An 18,633-nucleotide genomic window follows, 5' to 3' on the forward strand; every position below is an offset into this window, starting at 1 on the left:
CCATAGAAATGTTTGGCCAAGGCATCCTTTGTGTGTTCTTTATGAGCGAGCCACTGCCAGACCCCTCTGACAGGGGTTTGTTTCCACTGAACAAAAAGATTGGCTACTGAAATTTTAATGGCAGGAGCCTTCTCTTTCCTCACCGTCAGGAGAGAGTCAAGAAGTCTCCATAAACATTTGATTGACAAAAAAATTTACATTTTTGGCCAACTTTAACACTGTATGGGATGGATTTTAACATTATTAAAGTCAACGTTCTGCTGCCCTGTAATCCAACTTTTTCTTCTCACCCATGGCAGCACCACAGAGAGAGGGGATCCGCCCTTCATGGACCAGAAACCTACTGAATAGAAAGACGGTACCTGTCCCTTGCATTAGTTTCCTGTCCTTGGAGTGGGAACCTTTTGAAGCGGTACTCACCAGGAAGAAGTTCCCAGGCCTACCTTGCCTGGACAGGCAGAAGAGAGGTCTCTGCTGTGGCTGGAGCGAGGGGTCGTGAAGGCGCTGCGGTGGGCCTTTTATGTCGTGTGTGGGCACAAGCCGCAGCAACCTCTAGGTGTTTTAGACAGGCTGCTGCGCTTATCCCGAGTGTGCATACGCGAGACGCACATTCTTAACCTGAATTTTCAAGTTAAGTGCAATATACCACTATAAAGTGGCCTGAAGTCAAAGAATATTTCCATCTAGATCCCTATCTAGGGGGGTCATAATCTAAGCTATTTTCTAATATACTTGTATTAAAAATTACCCTTCCATATCTACATTATCTGCTATTCTAATTTTTTTTTTCTTCTATTTCCTGTCTGATGATGGTTGGTTTGAGAATCCCAGTGCCTCCTGGGATACTCAAAGGAAGCGTCATCAGAGCAGGGGGCAGTAAGGGAACAGTAGGGAATTTTTATTACAAGTATATTAGATAGGGATTTAGATGGAAATTTACTTTGACTTTGGAACACCTCTTTAAGTCTATTTGTAACATTGGGACAATCTGACATTTTCATGCGTGAAGTTTAGTGGTTGAGCGGTCGAATAAATTACTGTTGTAGTTAACATATTTATTAAAAAAAACTTGAAAGGAAGTCTTCATAACTGAAAATTATCTTCCAACGTAGGTGGATTGAACGTTAACTAACTGAACATTGAAGAATAGAACTTTTTGATCACATATCTTCTGTGTTGGCTTATGTCTTTTATATTACTGTGACCGGCATGTGCAGACTCTCAACACTGTGGTGGATCCCATATCCAAAATATATAGCGAAACCTGGAAAAAAAAAGTTTATATGGTAACAGGGCAGAAATGATAGCTCGTTAATGAGATTTTTTTTTCCACATTCATTCTGGGGGAAGCAGGAGGGTTGCATACAGGCTAGTCTAAAACACTGTTTCTAGAAGACCTAGGCAATGACCAGATATGTGGCCATTTCATAGGAATGGGTAAAAGTTGTGAATTTTATACATTCTAAATCTTGAGATGTAATGTAACTGTGACGCCCTGGCCTATCAGGTCGTCACAGGGTATTGTGCAATCTGCCCTTCTGCACAGTATCCACCTCCTCCTTGGTTACGGATCCCTGTTCTTTGGTGTTGCTAAGATCAGAGCCAGTCAAAACCGTAGGAACACTTTACACCTTATCCACCAGACACACCACTGGGGGGCCTGAAGGGAATAGGGCCGCCCACTTGGGGGGTTGGTAAGGGGAGGTGAGAAGTGTCAGAAAGATGGAGAGTTGTGAAGTGGAGAGCGAAGGGTGAGGAGCTGGGCTCCGAGTAGAATCCTAGGTGGCAGACGTTGGTCTGGGCCTGGGAGGAGCTGGAACCCCGGTGGCAGGGGATCGTGTCAAGGGGCACGGACTTGCTGAGGAGGGCAGCCAGAGGCCTTGAGCCATCTCCGGGCAGGGGCCAGGGCACGACTGGGTACGTGGACCCTAGGCCGGGAAGTAGCTTCAAGTGTCCTGGTAATTTACCTGACGGGGGTGAAGTCTTAAAGATTCATCCCTCTCCCACTCTAAAATTGGGGTACTAGCGCAACGAGGGGATAGGACTTTTCCCAAGTACAGTCCACCAAATCCCAAGAGTGAACTCTGAGAGCAAGCTCACTCAATTAGCCATACGGGTGAGTGGGGCTCAATTAGTTCCAGACTATAGGGTCCAACAAGTGAGAAGGTGCCACGGAAAAGGCCGCAGGCTAACAAGCAACACCAAGGGCAGGGAACCAGGTGTGCTCCCTCATTGCTGCAGTGGTGCTCAGAACTCTGGTTTATAAGCTGTCGGTGTCAGTATTCTTGGACTGAGTGAGTACGCAGAGACCCTTCCTTTTCCTAACGGCACCCCCCTGCACAACCACCGGGCCCCTGGGTACAAACCCCCTACCCACGGAGGGGTTAAACACCTTGCTGCCATACCACCGCCCCCGGGCTCCCCCACCAACAGTAGCAGTGGTACTCCATCTTACCACGCACCATGGGTGGCGTCACGAACTTCTAACTCCCCTGTATATACTCCCTTTTCAAACTCGAGTGACCGCGCGAACCCCCGGGTTTGGAGACCCCCCTCAAGCGACCGCGGTTCCGGATCCGAGCGGCTTGGCCGCTGACACGGGGTCGGTACACCTCTGTTAGGAAAGCTCTTAAGGCATTGTCCAGTAATCGGTAAACCTCTTTTTAATCCCTTTGTCGCCCACCTCCCTTTGTAAAATAGTAACACTTGGGCTGTGGTCACAAGAGAGTACATTCTCTGATGTGAGAGAAGGATCGATTATACACATGACTATGATTATAGCACATGACTGATGTATATGTTCCAGTGAGAGAGCCCTTAGGCCATGTGCCCACGGGAGCTTGCTTCTGCCGCGGAAAACCTGATAAATCCGCAGGTTTTAGCATGTACAGACATTCCCCATGTTATCCTATGGGACATGTGGAGTGTCTGTGTCCACGTTGCGGAATGTGCGACTGCGGAATATGTTGCGGATATCCCGCAGCTGCACATAACTGCATGTCAATTATTCCTGCGGATTTAGCTGTGGATGGTCCCATACTTACTTGCCTTGAATGCAGACACCCGGTCACTTTCCATCGGTGCACAGGAAGCTGGAGCGCGGTGGATCCATGAGCAGGAAGAAGGAGGTGGGCGGGGCCTGCACGAGCTCCGGTCAGGTGACAGCCAGAGCTCATTCAGGCCCGCCCACCTTTTCCTGCACAGTGTAGAGATGCTGACAGACGCCGGAGAGAAGTGCTACATGATGGAGGTAAGTATGAACTCCCCCAATCACTGCAGCACTTGTTCTGCATTGAGGATGCAGTGCCGAAGCCATGGTACTGTATACTCAATGCAGAATGCCCGCACCATATCCGCAGGACATTCTGCAAATAAACCGCAGCACAAAACAGACAAAGTTGTGCTGCGGTTTTCTGGGAGCTCCTGCCGAATGTCCTGCGGATATAACCGCAGGACACTTTCCCCCGTGGCCACATAGCCTTATACTCATTGCCGGCGCCGTTACAGCACTGACTCTCCTGGGAATCGCGTTATTGTCACATGGTCCCCAGCAGCCGCTACACTCTCCCGTCCTTCAGACGAAACATACTGTACATCTAGAACAAGTGTAACGGCAGCAGCTCATTACTTCCTTCAGGTGTATGTGATTTGTCTGGAAGTGGGGAGAAAAGGTTGCTGATCAGCCACAGGGATCGCATGACCCAGTGCCATACGATTTCCGGGAAAGCCAGTGCCAACACCACTGGAACGGCACAAGAGGTGAACACAAGTGTTATTTTACTAGGGGGAAACCTAGGGATTGAGAAGGGGTTGTCCAAATAGTGACTAACCTTTTGCCATAAAAAAGCTGAAGTGTACTCTCTTGTTGCTTATTGATGTTTCCACTTACCAAATGCCATCCAGACCAGGTATCGAAGCCATGTGTCAGGACTTAGTTGGACCATTAGGTATATGTTAACAAAGATGCTAAGTACCGGTAGAAATGGCAGACATGGAACCTAAAGAAAGAACAAATGGAATTCTAATGTAAAGAATTTGCCTTAAGGTATCTTTTAAGACACACATCCTTGATTGACCTACGATGATGTAAGACCTTGATATCTTAGTAGCCTAGTACAGTATTTACACACACCCTAAAGACAAAATCCTAAATACCACAGCTACAAAAATTAGTTATGAGCACCTTAAAGTGTAGGCAGACAACATATTAACCCTAGAACGCGCAACTATAGAAATCTACCATAGAAAACAAGTGACCTAGCAGGCCTGCGAGGCCCCAGGTATGCGTTCTAGGGTTAACATAACTACAGTATATGATGCTGAAAGCCACTGTTGCAAAAGAGCTAGGCAATGTTGTACTTTGGCTTATGCAAGTATAACACCTACTCTTCCCATGCTGTCTTCTGTCATCAATTCTCAGTATTTCATCTCCTGCACATGGTGTCTCCTCTTGAGAGCTCTCAGTTTTGCACTTCCTGCATATGGTCTCTCCTGTCCTCATCTACCAGTATTGAGCCTCCTGCACAGGGTGTCTACTGGCCTTAGTTCTTCGTAAAACTCTTCCTGCACATGGTGTCTTCTCTCGAGCACTCAGTATTGCTCCACCTGCATATTGTGTCTCCTCTCAATAGCTTTCAGCATTGGAGCACCTGCATATGGTGTCTCCTTCTCTCAGTATTGCTCCTCCTGCACATGGAATTTACTGTACTCAGCTCTCAGTATTACTTCTCCTGCACATGGTGTCTACTGTACTCAGCCCTTAGTATTACTCTTCCTGCACATGGTGTCTACTGTCTTCAGCTCTCAGTATTACTCCTCGTGCACATGGTATCTACTATCCTCAGCTCTCAGTATTGGACCTCCTACTCATGGTGTCTTCTGTCCTCAGCTGTCAGTATTGTTCCTCCTACACATGGTGTCTCCTGTCCTCATTTCTCAGTATTGCTCCTCCTGCACATGGTGTCTCCTGTCCTCAGCTCTCAGTATGGCTTCTCCTGCACATAGTATCTACTGTCCTCAGTATGGCTCCTCCTGCACATGGTGTCTCCTGCTCGCAGTATTGCTTCTCCTGCACACGGTGTCTCCTGTCCTCAGCTCTCAGTATTGCTTCTCCTGCACACGGTGTCTCCTGTCCTCAGCTCTCAGTATTGCTTCTCCTGCACATGGTGTCTCTTGCCCCTTGAGCTCTCATTTTTATGGCTTTGCACATGGTCATGGCTCTTTCCAAATGCTGAGGGCACAAAGTGTGATTAGTATCACCTACCATGAAGGCTGCTTTATTCTGATTCTGTGGCTGCCTCCAGATGAATATGGTGAGTGCAACTATTCCAAAGAGAGCCAGAGCAAGCGGAATAATATACCAAACTGTACCAGACAGCAAACAGTGCGATCCTGCTGTAGTCATCACACTCGTTACGCAGATTAGAACGGCTGTGGGAAGATATTCTTGTATGTAGTTAGTTGTTCCAATGTTTGCGTCCCATCAGCTTTTATACTACTATAAATTTTTATGGCTACTACCATACCCCACTATATGGTTAGACGAGTAGCTAAAATTATTCAAAATACAGAATTCATAAAAAATTATGAACCCATAGAGTGTCTTTTAGGTACATACAGATGGTGAAATAAATATTGAACAACAATATATTTTTAAAGGTGCTATTGAGATTAAATTCTCACCAGATCTTGGTAGCAACCCATCCAATCCATGTAGGCAAAGAAATCAAACCTTAGATGTCCATAAATTAAGTTATGTGTAATAATCAGAAATGACATTGGGAAAAAGTATTAAATACATGAAGAAACAGGGGTGCAAAAGTTATGACACCAGCTGAAATCTATCAGTAGTTAGAAAGCAATCCTGCCACTTAATATCAGATGTCTCATTACGAAGGTGTCACACAAGAAACGTCTTACGATGGGTAAAACCAGAGAGGTGTCTCAATACCTTTGCAACCATATTTTCGGAAAACATACAGATGATATTGGTTACAGAAAAAATTCCCACCACTGTATAAGTATGAAGTGAATGGTGGAGTGAAGGACGTGTGACTGCAGTGTTTCTTTGTACCCTATAACCACAAGTATCTCAATAGGATATCTATATAGAAAAGTATAGCAGATTTATGCTCAACTTGGAAAGTGGAATAATTTTATTTATTTTAGATGTTAATGCATTGGAATCAATAAAACAAAGGCGGCAACAAAAGTGGGCATAGCCTTTAACCACAATGGTCCATGTCACAGTATGACTTCAATTTTACCCAAGTTAGGGAAATTCTATACTCAACACTAACAAAATACTAGATTTACCACTATCAGAAATAATAATACAATGGACACTAACTTATTGCTACTACGCTCCGTGTCACCAGTGTAGAAGAACGTGCCGGCCTGATGGCTGAAGGCCTGTTACCGTTAGGATCCTGGATGTTTCCATTGCTGGTCGGGCTAATTTCGACTAGTAATTGGTACCTGGAGTTAAAAAAAAAATAATCAAATGCGTAATAAACAAATTTATAAAATAATAAAACATTTTATATCTGACTTTACCTTAGCAACAGGACACAAGTAGACACTAAGGTGTAGGCGAATAAGGTTCCAATAGACATCATATCCACCAAGGCTTTCAGATCAAACAAGAATGCCATGAGAGCTGTCAAGAAAAACTTTTATTTACACAATGTTTTTTTAGTAAAGCCATTTTAAAGAACTTAAAGGGAACCTGTCACCGGATGTTTATAATACTCACCTAACGGTCAGTGCGGAGAAGACTGGTCGATGGGCGTCTCCGTTCTCTTGGTCCACACCTCCTCTTTTGGCCATCTTTGTCCTTCTTCTGAAGCTAGTGTGGATGACACGTTCTACATCATACACACAAGCCGACATTGAGGTCCTGCGCAGGCGCACTACAATACTTTGATCTGGCCTAGTCAAAGTGCGCCTGCGCAGGACCTCAATGTCGGCTTGTGTGTATGATGTAGAACGTGTCATCCACACTAGCTTCAGAAGAAAGAGGACAAAGATGGCTGAAAGAGGAGGCGCGGACCCGGAGAACAGAGACGCCCATCCGACCAGTCTGCTCTGCACCGACCGTTAGGTGAGTATTATAAACATCTGGGACAAGTTCCCTTTAATATGTGCCTCTGTAATACTATAAAGTAGTAACCACATAATTTCACAACGTTTTACACCAATAATACAATCCTAACACAGTAGATAAAACTGAGTTATGGAAGGTCTGTAATGAGATTTATGGTAATAACCAAGGAGCTCTAAAGCAGTGAAGAGGTGATTACTGAACTTCTCCAAAAATAAGACTGGGGTTTATACTATATTTTTGCTACAAAAGATGGGATAGGGCTCATTTTCAGTGAATATCTTATTTTTTTTTCCATGAAGAAAAATTTACATTAAAAAAAGTCAACACTTATTCAAATATAATCCTGTCATCACATTCTGGAACATCAACACAACTCTCCAAACCCTGAATTCCATCCTGAAGTTTTCGAGATGCTATTTCTTTTTCCATGCACAACAACAATCTACAGTACATTAGCCGGTATTCATTTATAAAAAGTGTCCAGGCAGCGGCCAGTATACATGTAAAAAAAAGACCTATTTACAAATTATGTATAACCATGAATAAATTATAAAAGTATACTGAACAAAATTCTGAACATAACACTTTTGATTTTCCTCCCGTTTTTCATGAGCTGAACTCAAATATCTAAGACCTTTTCTATGTACACAAAAGGCCTTTTTCTCTTAAATATTGTTCACAAATGTGTCTAAATCTGTATTAGTGAGGATTTCTCCTTTGCGGAGATAAACCATCCACCTCACAGGTGTGGCATATCAAGAAGCTGATTAGACAGGATGATTATTGCACAGGTGTGCCTAAGGGGTACTTTGCACACTACGACATCGCAGGTGCGATGTCGGTGGGGTCAAATTGAAAGTGACGCACATCCGGCATCGCAGGCGACATCAAAGCCTAGATGATACGATTAACGAGCGCAAAAGCGTCGTAATCGTATCATCGGTGTAGCGTCGGCGTAATCCATAATTACGCTGACGCGACGGTCCGATGTTGTTCCTCGTTTCTGCGGCAGCACACATCGCTGTGTATGAAGCCGCAGGAGCGAGGAACATCTCCCACCGGTGTCACCGCGGCTCCCGTAGGATATGCGGAAGGAAGGAGGTGGGCGGTATGTTTACATCCCGCTCATCTCTGCCCCTCCGCTCCTATTGGCCGTCTGCTGTGTGACGTCGCAGTTACACCGTACGACCCGCCCCCTTAATAAGGAGGCGGGTCGCCGGCCAGAGCAACGTCCCAGGACAGGTGAGTCCATGTGAAGCTGCCGTAGCGATAATGTTTGCTACGGCAGCTATCACAAGGATATCGCAGCTGCGACGGGGGCGGGGACTATCGCGCTCGGCATCGCAGCATCGGCTTGTGATGTCGCAGCGTGCAAAGTACCCCTTAGGCTCGCCACAATTATGTACCACTTGTTGATTCTTTACCATAAACATTAAAATTTTTATCTTTATGTTTGAAGCCTGAAGGCACTGTATGTTTTATGGCCACTCTAAAATGTGCAGTTTTACAGTATTGGGACCACTCGATTCACAATGTTGACATCAGCAAACTGCTCACCCACAAGATGCCGTACACACAGTCTGCTATGCTATCTGCCCTGTACAGTGAAAATTGAGGGTCATCCATGAAGAGAACATCTCTGTAAGGCTGCTTTCACACATCAGTTTTTTGGCATCAGGCACGTTACGGCGAAAAAACTGATGCGACGGATCCGGCGAAAAAACGGATCAGTTGCATCAGTTTTTTCCATCAGTTCCGTCAATTTCTTGACAGATCCGGTGTGATACTGAGCATGCTCAGTTCCAAAAAACCGGATCAGGTGACCGGATCCGTTTTTTTGCCGGATCCGGCGTCCATAGGCTTCCATTATAAAACACGCCGTACGGCGCCGGATCCGGCGCAATCTAGTTTTTTTGCCGGACACAAAAACGTTAACTTCAACGTTTCACCCGGCCGCCGGACAAGTAAAGTTTGCCGGATCTGGCAAAAAATGGATGAAGCGCAAGGCCATCCGGCACAATCCGGTGCTAATGAAAGTCTATGGGGGAAAAACGGATCTGGCGGCAACAGACGCCGGATCCGTTTTTTCATGTTTTTGCCAGATTGTTCCTGATGGAAAAAAAACTGATGTGTGAAAGCAGCCTTACATGCTAGATGCCATGCAATGTGAGCAGTGGGCCACTCAAGTCGGTTATGATAAAGTGCAGTGAGGTGGAGACCCCGATGAGGATGACGAGCAGCGGATGAGCTTCCCTGAGACAATTTTAGACAGTTTGTGCAGAAATTCTTTGGTTATGTAGAAGCAGGCTGTAGCAGCCGCTGTCCGGGGCCCGTTCTCAGATGATCTTGGAGGTGAAGATGCTGGATGTTGAGGTCCTGGGCTGGTGTAGTCACATGTGGTCCGTGATTATGTGGTCAGTTGGAGGTCCTGCCAAATTATCTGAGTTGCCTTTGGCTTATGGTAGAGAAATGAACATTCAATTCTCGGGCAACAGCTCTGGTGGACAATCCTGCAGTCAGCATGCCAAAATGTGCAACATCCGTGGCATTGTGCTGTCTGATAAAACTACACATTGTAGAGTGGTCTTGTATTATGGCCAGCCTAAGGCACACCTGTGCAATAATCATACTGTCTAATGAGCATCTTCAAATGCTACACCTGTGAATTTTACAGTTTGGTTCAGTGTATATTTTTATTACTTGTATCAAATATCACAAAAGGTTAAAAACAAGAGGAGCATTCCTTGCATGTCAGTAGCTGCCTGGACACTTTGTTTTAACTAAATTATAACTAGAGCTTATTTTTGGAGTGGGGCTTATATTTGACACATACTCCCAAAATCCTGAAAAATTATGCTAGGACTTATTTTTGGGGTAGGCCTTATTTTCAGGGAAACAGGGTTTTACAGTTCTTGTGGAAATGGGTGGTGAAGGGATTAATGGATATATCTCCAAGGTGTAGGCTACGCAAAAAAAGGGGTTTTCTGATGTTTTTACGATGCTTTAGGTGATGGAAGTGATTAGTGTCAACATCTTTGGTAGTCTAGAGTAAAGAACATGATGAATGGTAAGAGAGCAGAAAATTATACCTGCCACTACTCCAGATGACATGGTAGCAATCACTGGACTCTGCCGGCTGCTAACTCGGGACAATGGTTGAAAAAGTAGTCCATCTCTAGCCATGGCAAAGAGAATCCGAGGCATCGGAAAAATAGACCCTAGAAGGCTTAAAAGGCAAGATAATAGAGTGAATGTTGCAAGACATGGTATAAAAAGGAGAGCAAAAGGATGTCATAGAGCAGAGACTGAAGGTGAACTACTGGTTCTCCTTAAAGGGGACCTGTCACTAAGTCATGTGTCTGTGCCGCCCCTGCAGCAGTCGGACTGCTCGGATCTGGGAGTTGCTGTGGCTCCAGACCCGGGGGCTTGCGATCACCCGAAAATGAAAGGGGGCTATTTACAGGGGATTAGTGTTCATGACGCCACCCATGGTTCGTCGTAAGGGGAATACTGCCGCTACCGATGGGAGTACCCGGGGTAGATGGAGTCGGGCAGCCAGATGACGTTCCCTCCACGGGTAGGGGAGGCCCCGGGACTCTGGATGGTGAGGTGTAGGGCAGCGTGGTTCAGGCCAGGCGGGTAGACTCAGGGGAGCGCAGCGTACTCACTCAAGCTGTGTAGATGTTGGTGCATCTATTAAGCAGACTCTGACACATTTGTAAACCAAGTCTCTGGGTGCCGCTGCCACTCAGGGGAGCTTGTACGGGAATCCGTCTCCGTGGGTATTGCTGATGGTTCTGGACCTGCCTCCATGCACTGAATTTAGACTTTTCTGAGTGACCCCTCAGCCTGAAGCTTTCAGGGTCCTGCTCCCTACAGTTAGTTAGAGGAGCTGTGCTCTCGATGGCTGACACTTGGGATCTCAGTGGGCCGCATAAGCTGGAAAGCCCTATCCCCCTCGTTGTGTTGGTGCCTTCGATCTCTGAGCTCTTGGGGAAAGTTTATAAACAGACTATCCTCCACAGGTTAATTATCAGGTTGCGTGAAGCTACTCCCTGATCTAGGGTCCAGTACCCCGCCGTGCTCGGTACCAGTCCGGTTACTAGATTTTCCGGTGCCGACCGTTCTTCAAAACTAAGTCTTGGGCACCCTTCTCTAATAACCTACGGCCGGGTCTCCAACTCCTCCGGGCCCAGACCACCATCTGCGACCTAGCTAAAGTCTCCCCAGGGAGCCCCAACTCCCTGCAGATCCTCACTCTTCGAGGGCTACCACTTGACTCTCTAAGTCCCTCCCACCAATCTGCCTGACCCCTAGGCGGGTGGCCCTTTTCCAGCTAGACCACCCACTGGTGTGCCTGACAGGGTGTGGTGTGAAGTGTGGCTAGGATTTGGATGCTGAAGGAAGCAATACCGACAGTTAGGATCCCAGAACCATGGGGGGTTCAGCTCTTCACCAGAAGAGAAAGCAGTACAGTACCCTGTGACACCCTGACTAGTTCAGGGGCGTCACATGTCCACTTTTGGCTCTTATTTTATTCCCGATGTTCCTGAGTATCCTATTTTTTTTCTTTTGTTAAATCCACCATATTGTTCCAGAGATATGGTCCTTTTTATTTAGTGCTGATGTTTATGGTCTTTACCAATGGGAAGTTGTTTCCAGGGGTAATAGTGCAAAACAGACAAAAGTCACGCCTAAGAGGATCCTGTGAGCCACACCCAAGAGGATCATGTGAGCCATGCCAGCTTGTAAAGACCATAAACATGAACACTAAATAAAAGGATCACATCTCTGGAACCAACAACAAAATCAACAACAAAAACTGTATACTCAGGAGTACAGTAGAAATGGAATAAGCGCAGAAACAACTTTGACCCCCGTGACAGGTCTGCTTTAAAGAGATTAAGTGAGGAATGCTGGGTCTTATTGGAAGTGTTCCATAGGAGAAAATTAGGCAAATTAGCTATCTCACAAATCCCACGTCGGAGAGGTGGCTACTATATAAGTCAATATCAACGCTTTAACAAACTTTTCATCAGATCCAGGGATAAATGCCAAGCTACAAATTCAACTCCAGGTAGACTGTTTCATGGTGTTTATCCCTCATAAGTGTAGAGCAGAATCTTGCTGAGTGCTACACCACTGAGCAGGGCTGGGACAAGGGATAGGTAGGATAAGCACTCGCCTAGGGCACAACCTCCTGCCTCCCCAAGGGGGCGCACTTTGGGAGAAACAAAGTGACATTGCTGAATGACTGCGACCACCCAGCATCTTCCTCCGGCCGTAGGCATTCAGCACACCGACGGTCACAGCGCAGTTAAAGAGGCGAAGTGTGTCAGTGATGTATTTATGTACTGATTGAGGTTTTGGTGAGGCATTAATTTATTGATGTGGTTCTGTTGATGAATAAATGTACTGATGGTGATTCTGGTGACATATGCATGTACTGATGATGGTACTGGTGTATTGATTTACTGACGGTGGTTCTCTTGATGTGTTCATATACTGATTGAGGTTCTGGTGTCACATTAATGTATTGATGGTGGTTCTGGTGCCATATTCACCTACCTCTGGTGGTTCTAGTGACCTATTTATTTACTGGTTAAGATTCTGGTGCTATAATTATAGTCTGTTATTGACTCTGTTGTTCTATTTTTGTATTGATGATGATTTTGGTTTTGTATTCATGCACAAATTATGGTTTTGGTGATGAATACAGCCCCAGAACCATCATCACTGCATGAATACATCACCAGAGCCATTGGTAATACAGGAATACAGCACTAAAAAAACATCACTACATGAATATATCATCAAAACCTCCATCAGTACAGGAATACGACACAAAAAAGACCATCAGTACATGGCAATGTAATTGGAACCAAAATCAGTACAGGAATATGGAACCAGAACCACCATCAGTACAGAAAAACAGCACCAGAATTACCATCGGTTTTGCTGAAAACTGTATTTGTCGCATGACGAAGGTAAAAAGCGTCATGCATATTCCTGTCCTATAATGGGGCCTTGTTTAGTTTCCATTAGGGTATCTAACAAATGCTTGATACCTTAATTGAAACCAATTGGCCCCCATTATACACTCCCTGACAGAAGTTCTGTCGCTTATCCATGTTATGTAAATAAAAGCTTATATCCTGACTTTAAATTGATCCATTGATTTCATAAATTAGTCTTTTGAAAGCTGAAACCCTCTCAAATTTGGTTTAGGTTATGAAAATAAAGTTGCTGCAAGGCTGAAATATTGATCATTTAATGAACACAGAAAGGTCAGATTTTGGCAAGACAAAAGTTTTGTCGCCCACAGAAAGTAATGTGAAATTCATAAAATAATTAACTTCTAATACAAAGATATGTCGCATTGGTGAATGAAGTTGTGGTGCTTTTAGAGCCATATTTAATATTTTGTGTGACTTCCATGAGCTTGAGGACTGCATCCATGCGGTTGAACAATGATCCATACAACTTATTGCTGAGGTCATCAGGAATAGCAAAGAATGCAGTCTTACATGCCTCCAGAGTTCATCTAGATTCTTTGGTTTTGTCTTCCAAGCTTCCTCTTTCATCCTACCCCAAACATGCTCAATGATGTTCATGTCTGGTGACTGGGCTGCCCAGTCCTTGAGCACCTTGATGTTCTTTGCCAGGAGGAACTTTGTTGTAGAGATGGATATATGACATGGAGCATCCTCCTGCTGCAGAATTTGACCCCTTTTATGATTGGGAATGTAAGAGGTAGCTAGTACTTCTTGATATTTTAGGCTATTGATATTGCCTTCCACCTTGCAAATGTTTCACACACCCCATACTGAATGTAACCCCAGACCATGATCTTTCCACCACCAAACTTAACTGTTTTCTGGATCCATACGGGCTTCAGTAGGTCTCCTGCAGTATTTGCAGAAGCTGTGGTGTAATTCAACTGAAGATTCATCAGAGAAATCCACCTTCTGCCACTTTTCCAGTGTCCATCTGTTTAGCAGGCTGTGGGACTTGGCAAATGCCACACGTTTTTTTAATTGCCGTTTGTTTAGTGCTGGCTTCTGGGCACTCATTCGACCATGGAGGCCATTTTGAGACAGAATCCTACAAAGTGTTCTAGTTGACACAAGGACTTGAGGTGACCAGGCCTGTAGAAGCTGTGCTGCAGTGGAAGAGGGGCTGGCTTTGGATTTTCTAACCAACAAACATTCCTTCTGAACAGTTGTCTTGTGGGGTCTGCCGGATCTGGGTTTGTCAAAAACAAATCCAGTCTCTTCAAATGTTTTTTTTTAATTCTTTGTACTTGACGCTGAGACACATTAAGGGTATGTGCGCACGTTGCTTTTTACCTGCTTTTTACCTGCTTTTTTGCTGCTTTTTCTTCTGCGCTGTTTAATGCCAAAATGGATGTGTTCTTCTATTCAAGCAAAGTCTATGGGAATTTGGGTTTCTTGTTCACACTATGTTGTTCAAAATGCTGCCTTTTTGTGGCAGAACTTTGGTCAAAAACTCAGCTTTGCAGTGCAAAACCCAAATGGCAAAAACAATTGACATGTTGCTTCTTTGAAAAGCTGAGTTTTTGACCAAAGTTCTGCCACAAAAAGGCAGCATTTTGAACAACATAGTGTGAACAAGAAACCCAAATTCCCATAGACTTTGCTTGAATAGAAGAACACATCCATTTTGGCATTAAACAGCACAGAAGAAAAAGCAGCAAAAAAGCAGGTAAAAAGCAACGTGCGCACATACCCTAAATGTGCCAGCCACCTCTGCAGTGGATCTGGTCTTCACCCTCTTGATAATCAAGGCTTTGGTCACAGGGTGGATTTTTGGCATGTTGTCAGAGGTCAAGTTGCAGTTCAAGTGAAGGTCTGGGGTGCTGGGTTTCTTTTTATACACACGCACTATTTAATTGATCATTTAGTGAGCACAGGTGAGGATGTAAACTAGGATTGGGTGCATTATATGACAAGGCGACAAAACGTTTGTCTTGCCAAAATCTGACCTTTCTGTGTTCATTAAATGATCAATATTTCAGCTTTGCAGCAACTTCATTTTTATAACCTAAACCAAATTTGGGAGGGTTTTAGCTTTCAAAAGAGTAATTTATAAAACCAATGGATGAATTTAAAGTCAGGTTATAAGCTTTTATTTACATAACATGGATAAGCGACAGAATTTCTCTCAGGGACTGTACTGGGGAGTTTTACTATATATTTTATAGGAAGGTATTCTATATTTTTTTTTTTTGCATGTGATAGTGATGAAAAAAGCCATAAAATAAAAATCATGGCAGTTCACCTTACCTTGTGGTCAGGGCACACAACGAACCAATGGCTACAATGTACTTGGCCACACTCCACCCCACATACTCAAAAGCAGATGGCAGTGGACTCAGAGAATCCAGGAGATAATATGGCATCATGAGAGTCAGAGACGCAGAGACTCCAAAGTACGCCAGGAAGCAAATGGACAAGGACACCACTATTCCAAGAGGAATCGCTTTCTGCGGGTTTTTTACTTCCTCTCCTAAAAATAGAGTTTTTTGTTTTTTACATTATATTTAACATTGTACTCAACTTTTTTTTTACACATTATGAGCTTGTTTGCTGATATAACACACGCCATTATTTCTGTCTTTGGCAAAGATGGCAGATCTGGAGGTCCACTATGAAAACCCATTCACACCCCTAAGCAAGACATGTGGTAGCGAGTAATGAGGTGATAGAGGAAATTTCTTAAAGGGAATCTGTCAGCAGGTTTTTACTTTGTAACCTAAGTGAAGTATGATGTAGGGGCAGAGAACCTGATTCCAGTGATGGTCTGTTTGGTGCATTTTTTTTTATAAAATCCCTGTTTTTTCTGCTGTAAGTATAGCAGTGGTCAGAATGAGGAGCTGTGTATAACCCCGCCTACTCACCTGATTGGCAGATTCCTGTGTACACTACCAATCAGGGGTGGCTGCGTGGTTAAATAGATTGGCTGCACTGCTTGGCATGTGACACCTAGTTTGGCAGTGATAATCACCTAAAACACTGATTGTATTGAAACTACAGCAAACGACTTCATAAGTGACTCATTCCTGGAATCAGCATCTTTGCCCCTACATTATCCTGCTCTCAAATTACACAACAAAAACCTGCAGACATATTCCCTTTTACTCTACCTAAATACTTGGATGCTGTAGTGCCGATTGACCAATGCATCTAAAAAATTAGACAGGATCAGAGTAATCTTTGATATATAGCTGACAGCCGCTGCCAATGGCTGTGTAGATATACGTAAGGTTGTGGGATATTGGAAAGAGATTAAAACTATAAAATGTATTTCTTTGCCACCAGTTTTCACAATACAAATTGCCTATATTCTAGAAAAAAAAAATCGCTATATATTCCTTTTTGCATCTTTCCCTGCCTAATATTTAAATTATTATTTTTATTTGCTTTAAATGTACATATAAAATGCTATTTTCTATTTCAGAATTCTACAGCACCTCTGACATTAATTTTCAAAGTAAGTACACAAGCCTCATCAGGTCTAATAGATCTATTCAGTTTCTATTGTGACAGATCAGTTTTAAATCCGTCACTTGGTGTAATACATAGTATATACATACCTGTAGTGGCGATGCAGTCAAACCCAACAAAGGCGTAGAAACAAGTGGCTGCTCCTGCCAATGTGCCGCTAAAACCGAACGGCATGAACCCACCAACTCCGTACAGGCCAGTTTTGTTGCCACCTGCAGAATTGTTACTGTGGGTATGATGGGTTAAAATAAAGTTTCAGTGAAACCATGTTATATCAAAGCTATATAGAGAGCGAGCAAAAGAGTGCACTACTATAAGAAAGCATCATCGGTATAATTTCAGTTTTTTTCTTGCCGGAAAGCCTTCAGAAAAACCTTATCACAATATTCATGTATGTTAATAATGTATAAGTTGCTTTAATCACTATGAACCTAGGGAAAATTATCATTTTACCAATATACTGCATACATATACAGTTGAAACCAGAAATGTATACACTCTCTATAAAGACACATCTGCAGATTTTTCCCTCCGCTCTCTATAAAGACACATCTGCAAGTTTTTCTCAGTATTTGACATGAAATCAGAATAAACCTTTCCAGATTTAGGTCAATTAGCAACCAAAATTATTTATATTTACCAAATGCCAGAATAATGAGAGAGAGATATTTTTATTACTTTCTGCAAAGTCAAAAGTTTACAAACACTAAAGGGGGCTTTACACAGTAGCGATACCGCTAGCAATTTCTAGCGATATTGAGCGTGTAAGTACCCGCCCCCGTCGCGCATGCGATTGTTTGTGATCACTGCCGTAGCGAACATTATCGCTACGGCAGCGTCACACATACTTACCTGGTCGTCGTCGTCGCTGTGACTGCCGAACAATCCCTCCTTCAAGGGGGAGGGACGTTCGGCATCACAGCGACGTCACCGCAACGTCACTAAGCGACCGGCCAATGAAAGCGGAGGGGCGGAGATGAGCAGGACGTAACATCCCGCCCACCTCCTTCCTTCCGCATTGTGGCCGGCGGCAGGTAAGGAGACGGTCCTCGCTCCTGCGGTGTCACACATAGCGATGTGTGCTACCGAATGAGCGATGAACAACATGGATAAACAACCCTTACCGATTTTTGAGTTTGTTACGACCTCTCCATGGTGAACGATTTTCACCATTTTTGAGGTCGCTTAAGGTTGCTGGTCAGTGTCACACGCTGCGATATCGTTAATGACGCCAGATGTGAGTCACTAACAACGTGACCCCGACGATAAAACATTAATGATATCGTAGCGTGTAAAGCCCCCTTAAGAGTACTATGCCTTTCAACAAAATGGGACAGCTCATATGATGATGTCATGTCTTTGGAAGCTTCTGATAGGTTTATTGGCAACATCTGAGTTAATTAGAGACACATCTGTGGATGTATTTTAGTGCACACCTGAAACACACTGCTTCTTTATGTAGCATCATGGGGAAAGTCAAAAGAAATCAGCCAAGATCTCAGGAGGAGAATTGTGGACTTGCACAAGTCTGGTTCATCCTTGGGTACAATTTCAAGATACCTGAAGGTGCCTCGTTCATCTGTACAAAGAATTATATGCAAGTACAAACAAGATGGGAATATCCAGCCATCATACTGCTCAGGAAGAGACGGGTTCTGTGTAACTGAGACGAATGTGCTTTGCTCAGACATGTGCATATCAACCGAAGAACAAAAGCAAAAGACCTTGTGAAAATACTGGCGGAAGCTGGTAAGATTGTGTCATTATTCACAGTGAAATGAGTATTGTAACAACATGGGCTGAAAGGCCACTCTGCCAGGAAGAAGCCATTACTCCAAAAGAAACAAAGCCAGATTAACCCTTTCACGACCGGCCGATTTTTCGCTTTCCGTTTTTTTTTTTCGCCATTCTTTTTCTGAGAGACGTAACTTTTTTATTTTTCAGTCAATATGGTCATGTGAGGGCTCATTTTTTGCGGAACGAGCTGTACTTTTAAATGAA

General features: G+C 44.0%; 1 protein-coding gene across 2 annotated transcripts in view; it reads right to left on the reverse strand.

The window, feature by feature from the left end:
- Positions 1–1,025: 1,025 nt before the first annotated feature.
- LOC142303168 (cationic amino acid transporter 2-like) overlaps positions 1,026–18,633 on the reverse strand; it is a 43,471-nt gene continuing 25,863 nt past the window's right edge. Inside the window, exons 5-12 of one of the 2 annotated variants that reach the window (XM_075344339.1) lie at positions 16,722–16,858; positions 15,412–15,634; positions 10,195–10,331; positions 6,556–6,658; positions 6,350–6,477; positions 5,264–5,430; positions 3,890–3,998; positions 1,026–1,264 (exon numbers count right to left, since the gene is read on the reverse strand). In XM_075344339.1, the coding sequence (XP_075200454.1) occupies positions 1,191–1,264; positions 3,890–3,998; positions 5,264–5,430; positions 6,350–6,477; positions 6,556–6,658; positions 10,195–10,331; positions 15,412–15,634; positions 16,722–16,858 (1,078 nt within the window). In that variant the 3' untranslated portion in view covers positions 1,026–1,190. The remainder of the gene's footprint in view (positions 1,265–3,889; positions 3,999–5,263; positions 5,431–6,349; positions 6,478–6,555; positions 6,659–10,194; positions 10,332–15,411; positions 15,635–16,721; positions 16,859–18,633) is intronic. The other variant, XM_075344338.1, reaches the window with a different exon arrangement.

Source organism: Anomaloglossus baeobatrachus, chromosome 4, assembly GCF_048569485.1.
Source record: "Anomaloglossus baeobatrachus isolate aAnoBae1 chromosome 4, aAnoBae1.hap1, whole genome shotgun sequence".
In the NCBI taxonomy this organism is placed as follows: Eukaryota; Metazoa; Chordata; class Amphibia; order Anura; family Aromobatidae; genus Anomaloglossus; species Anomaloglossus baeobatrachus.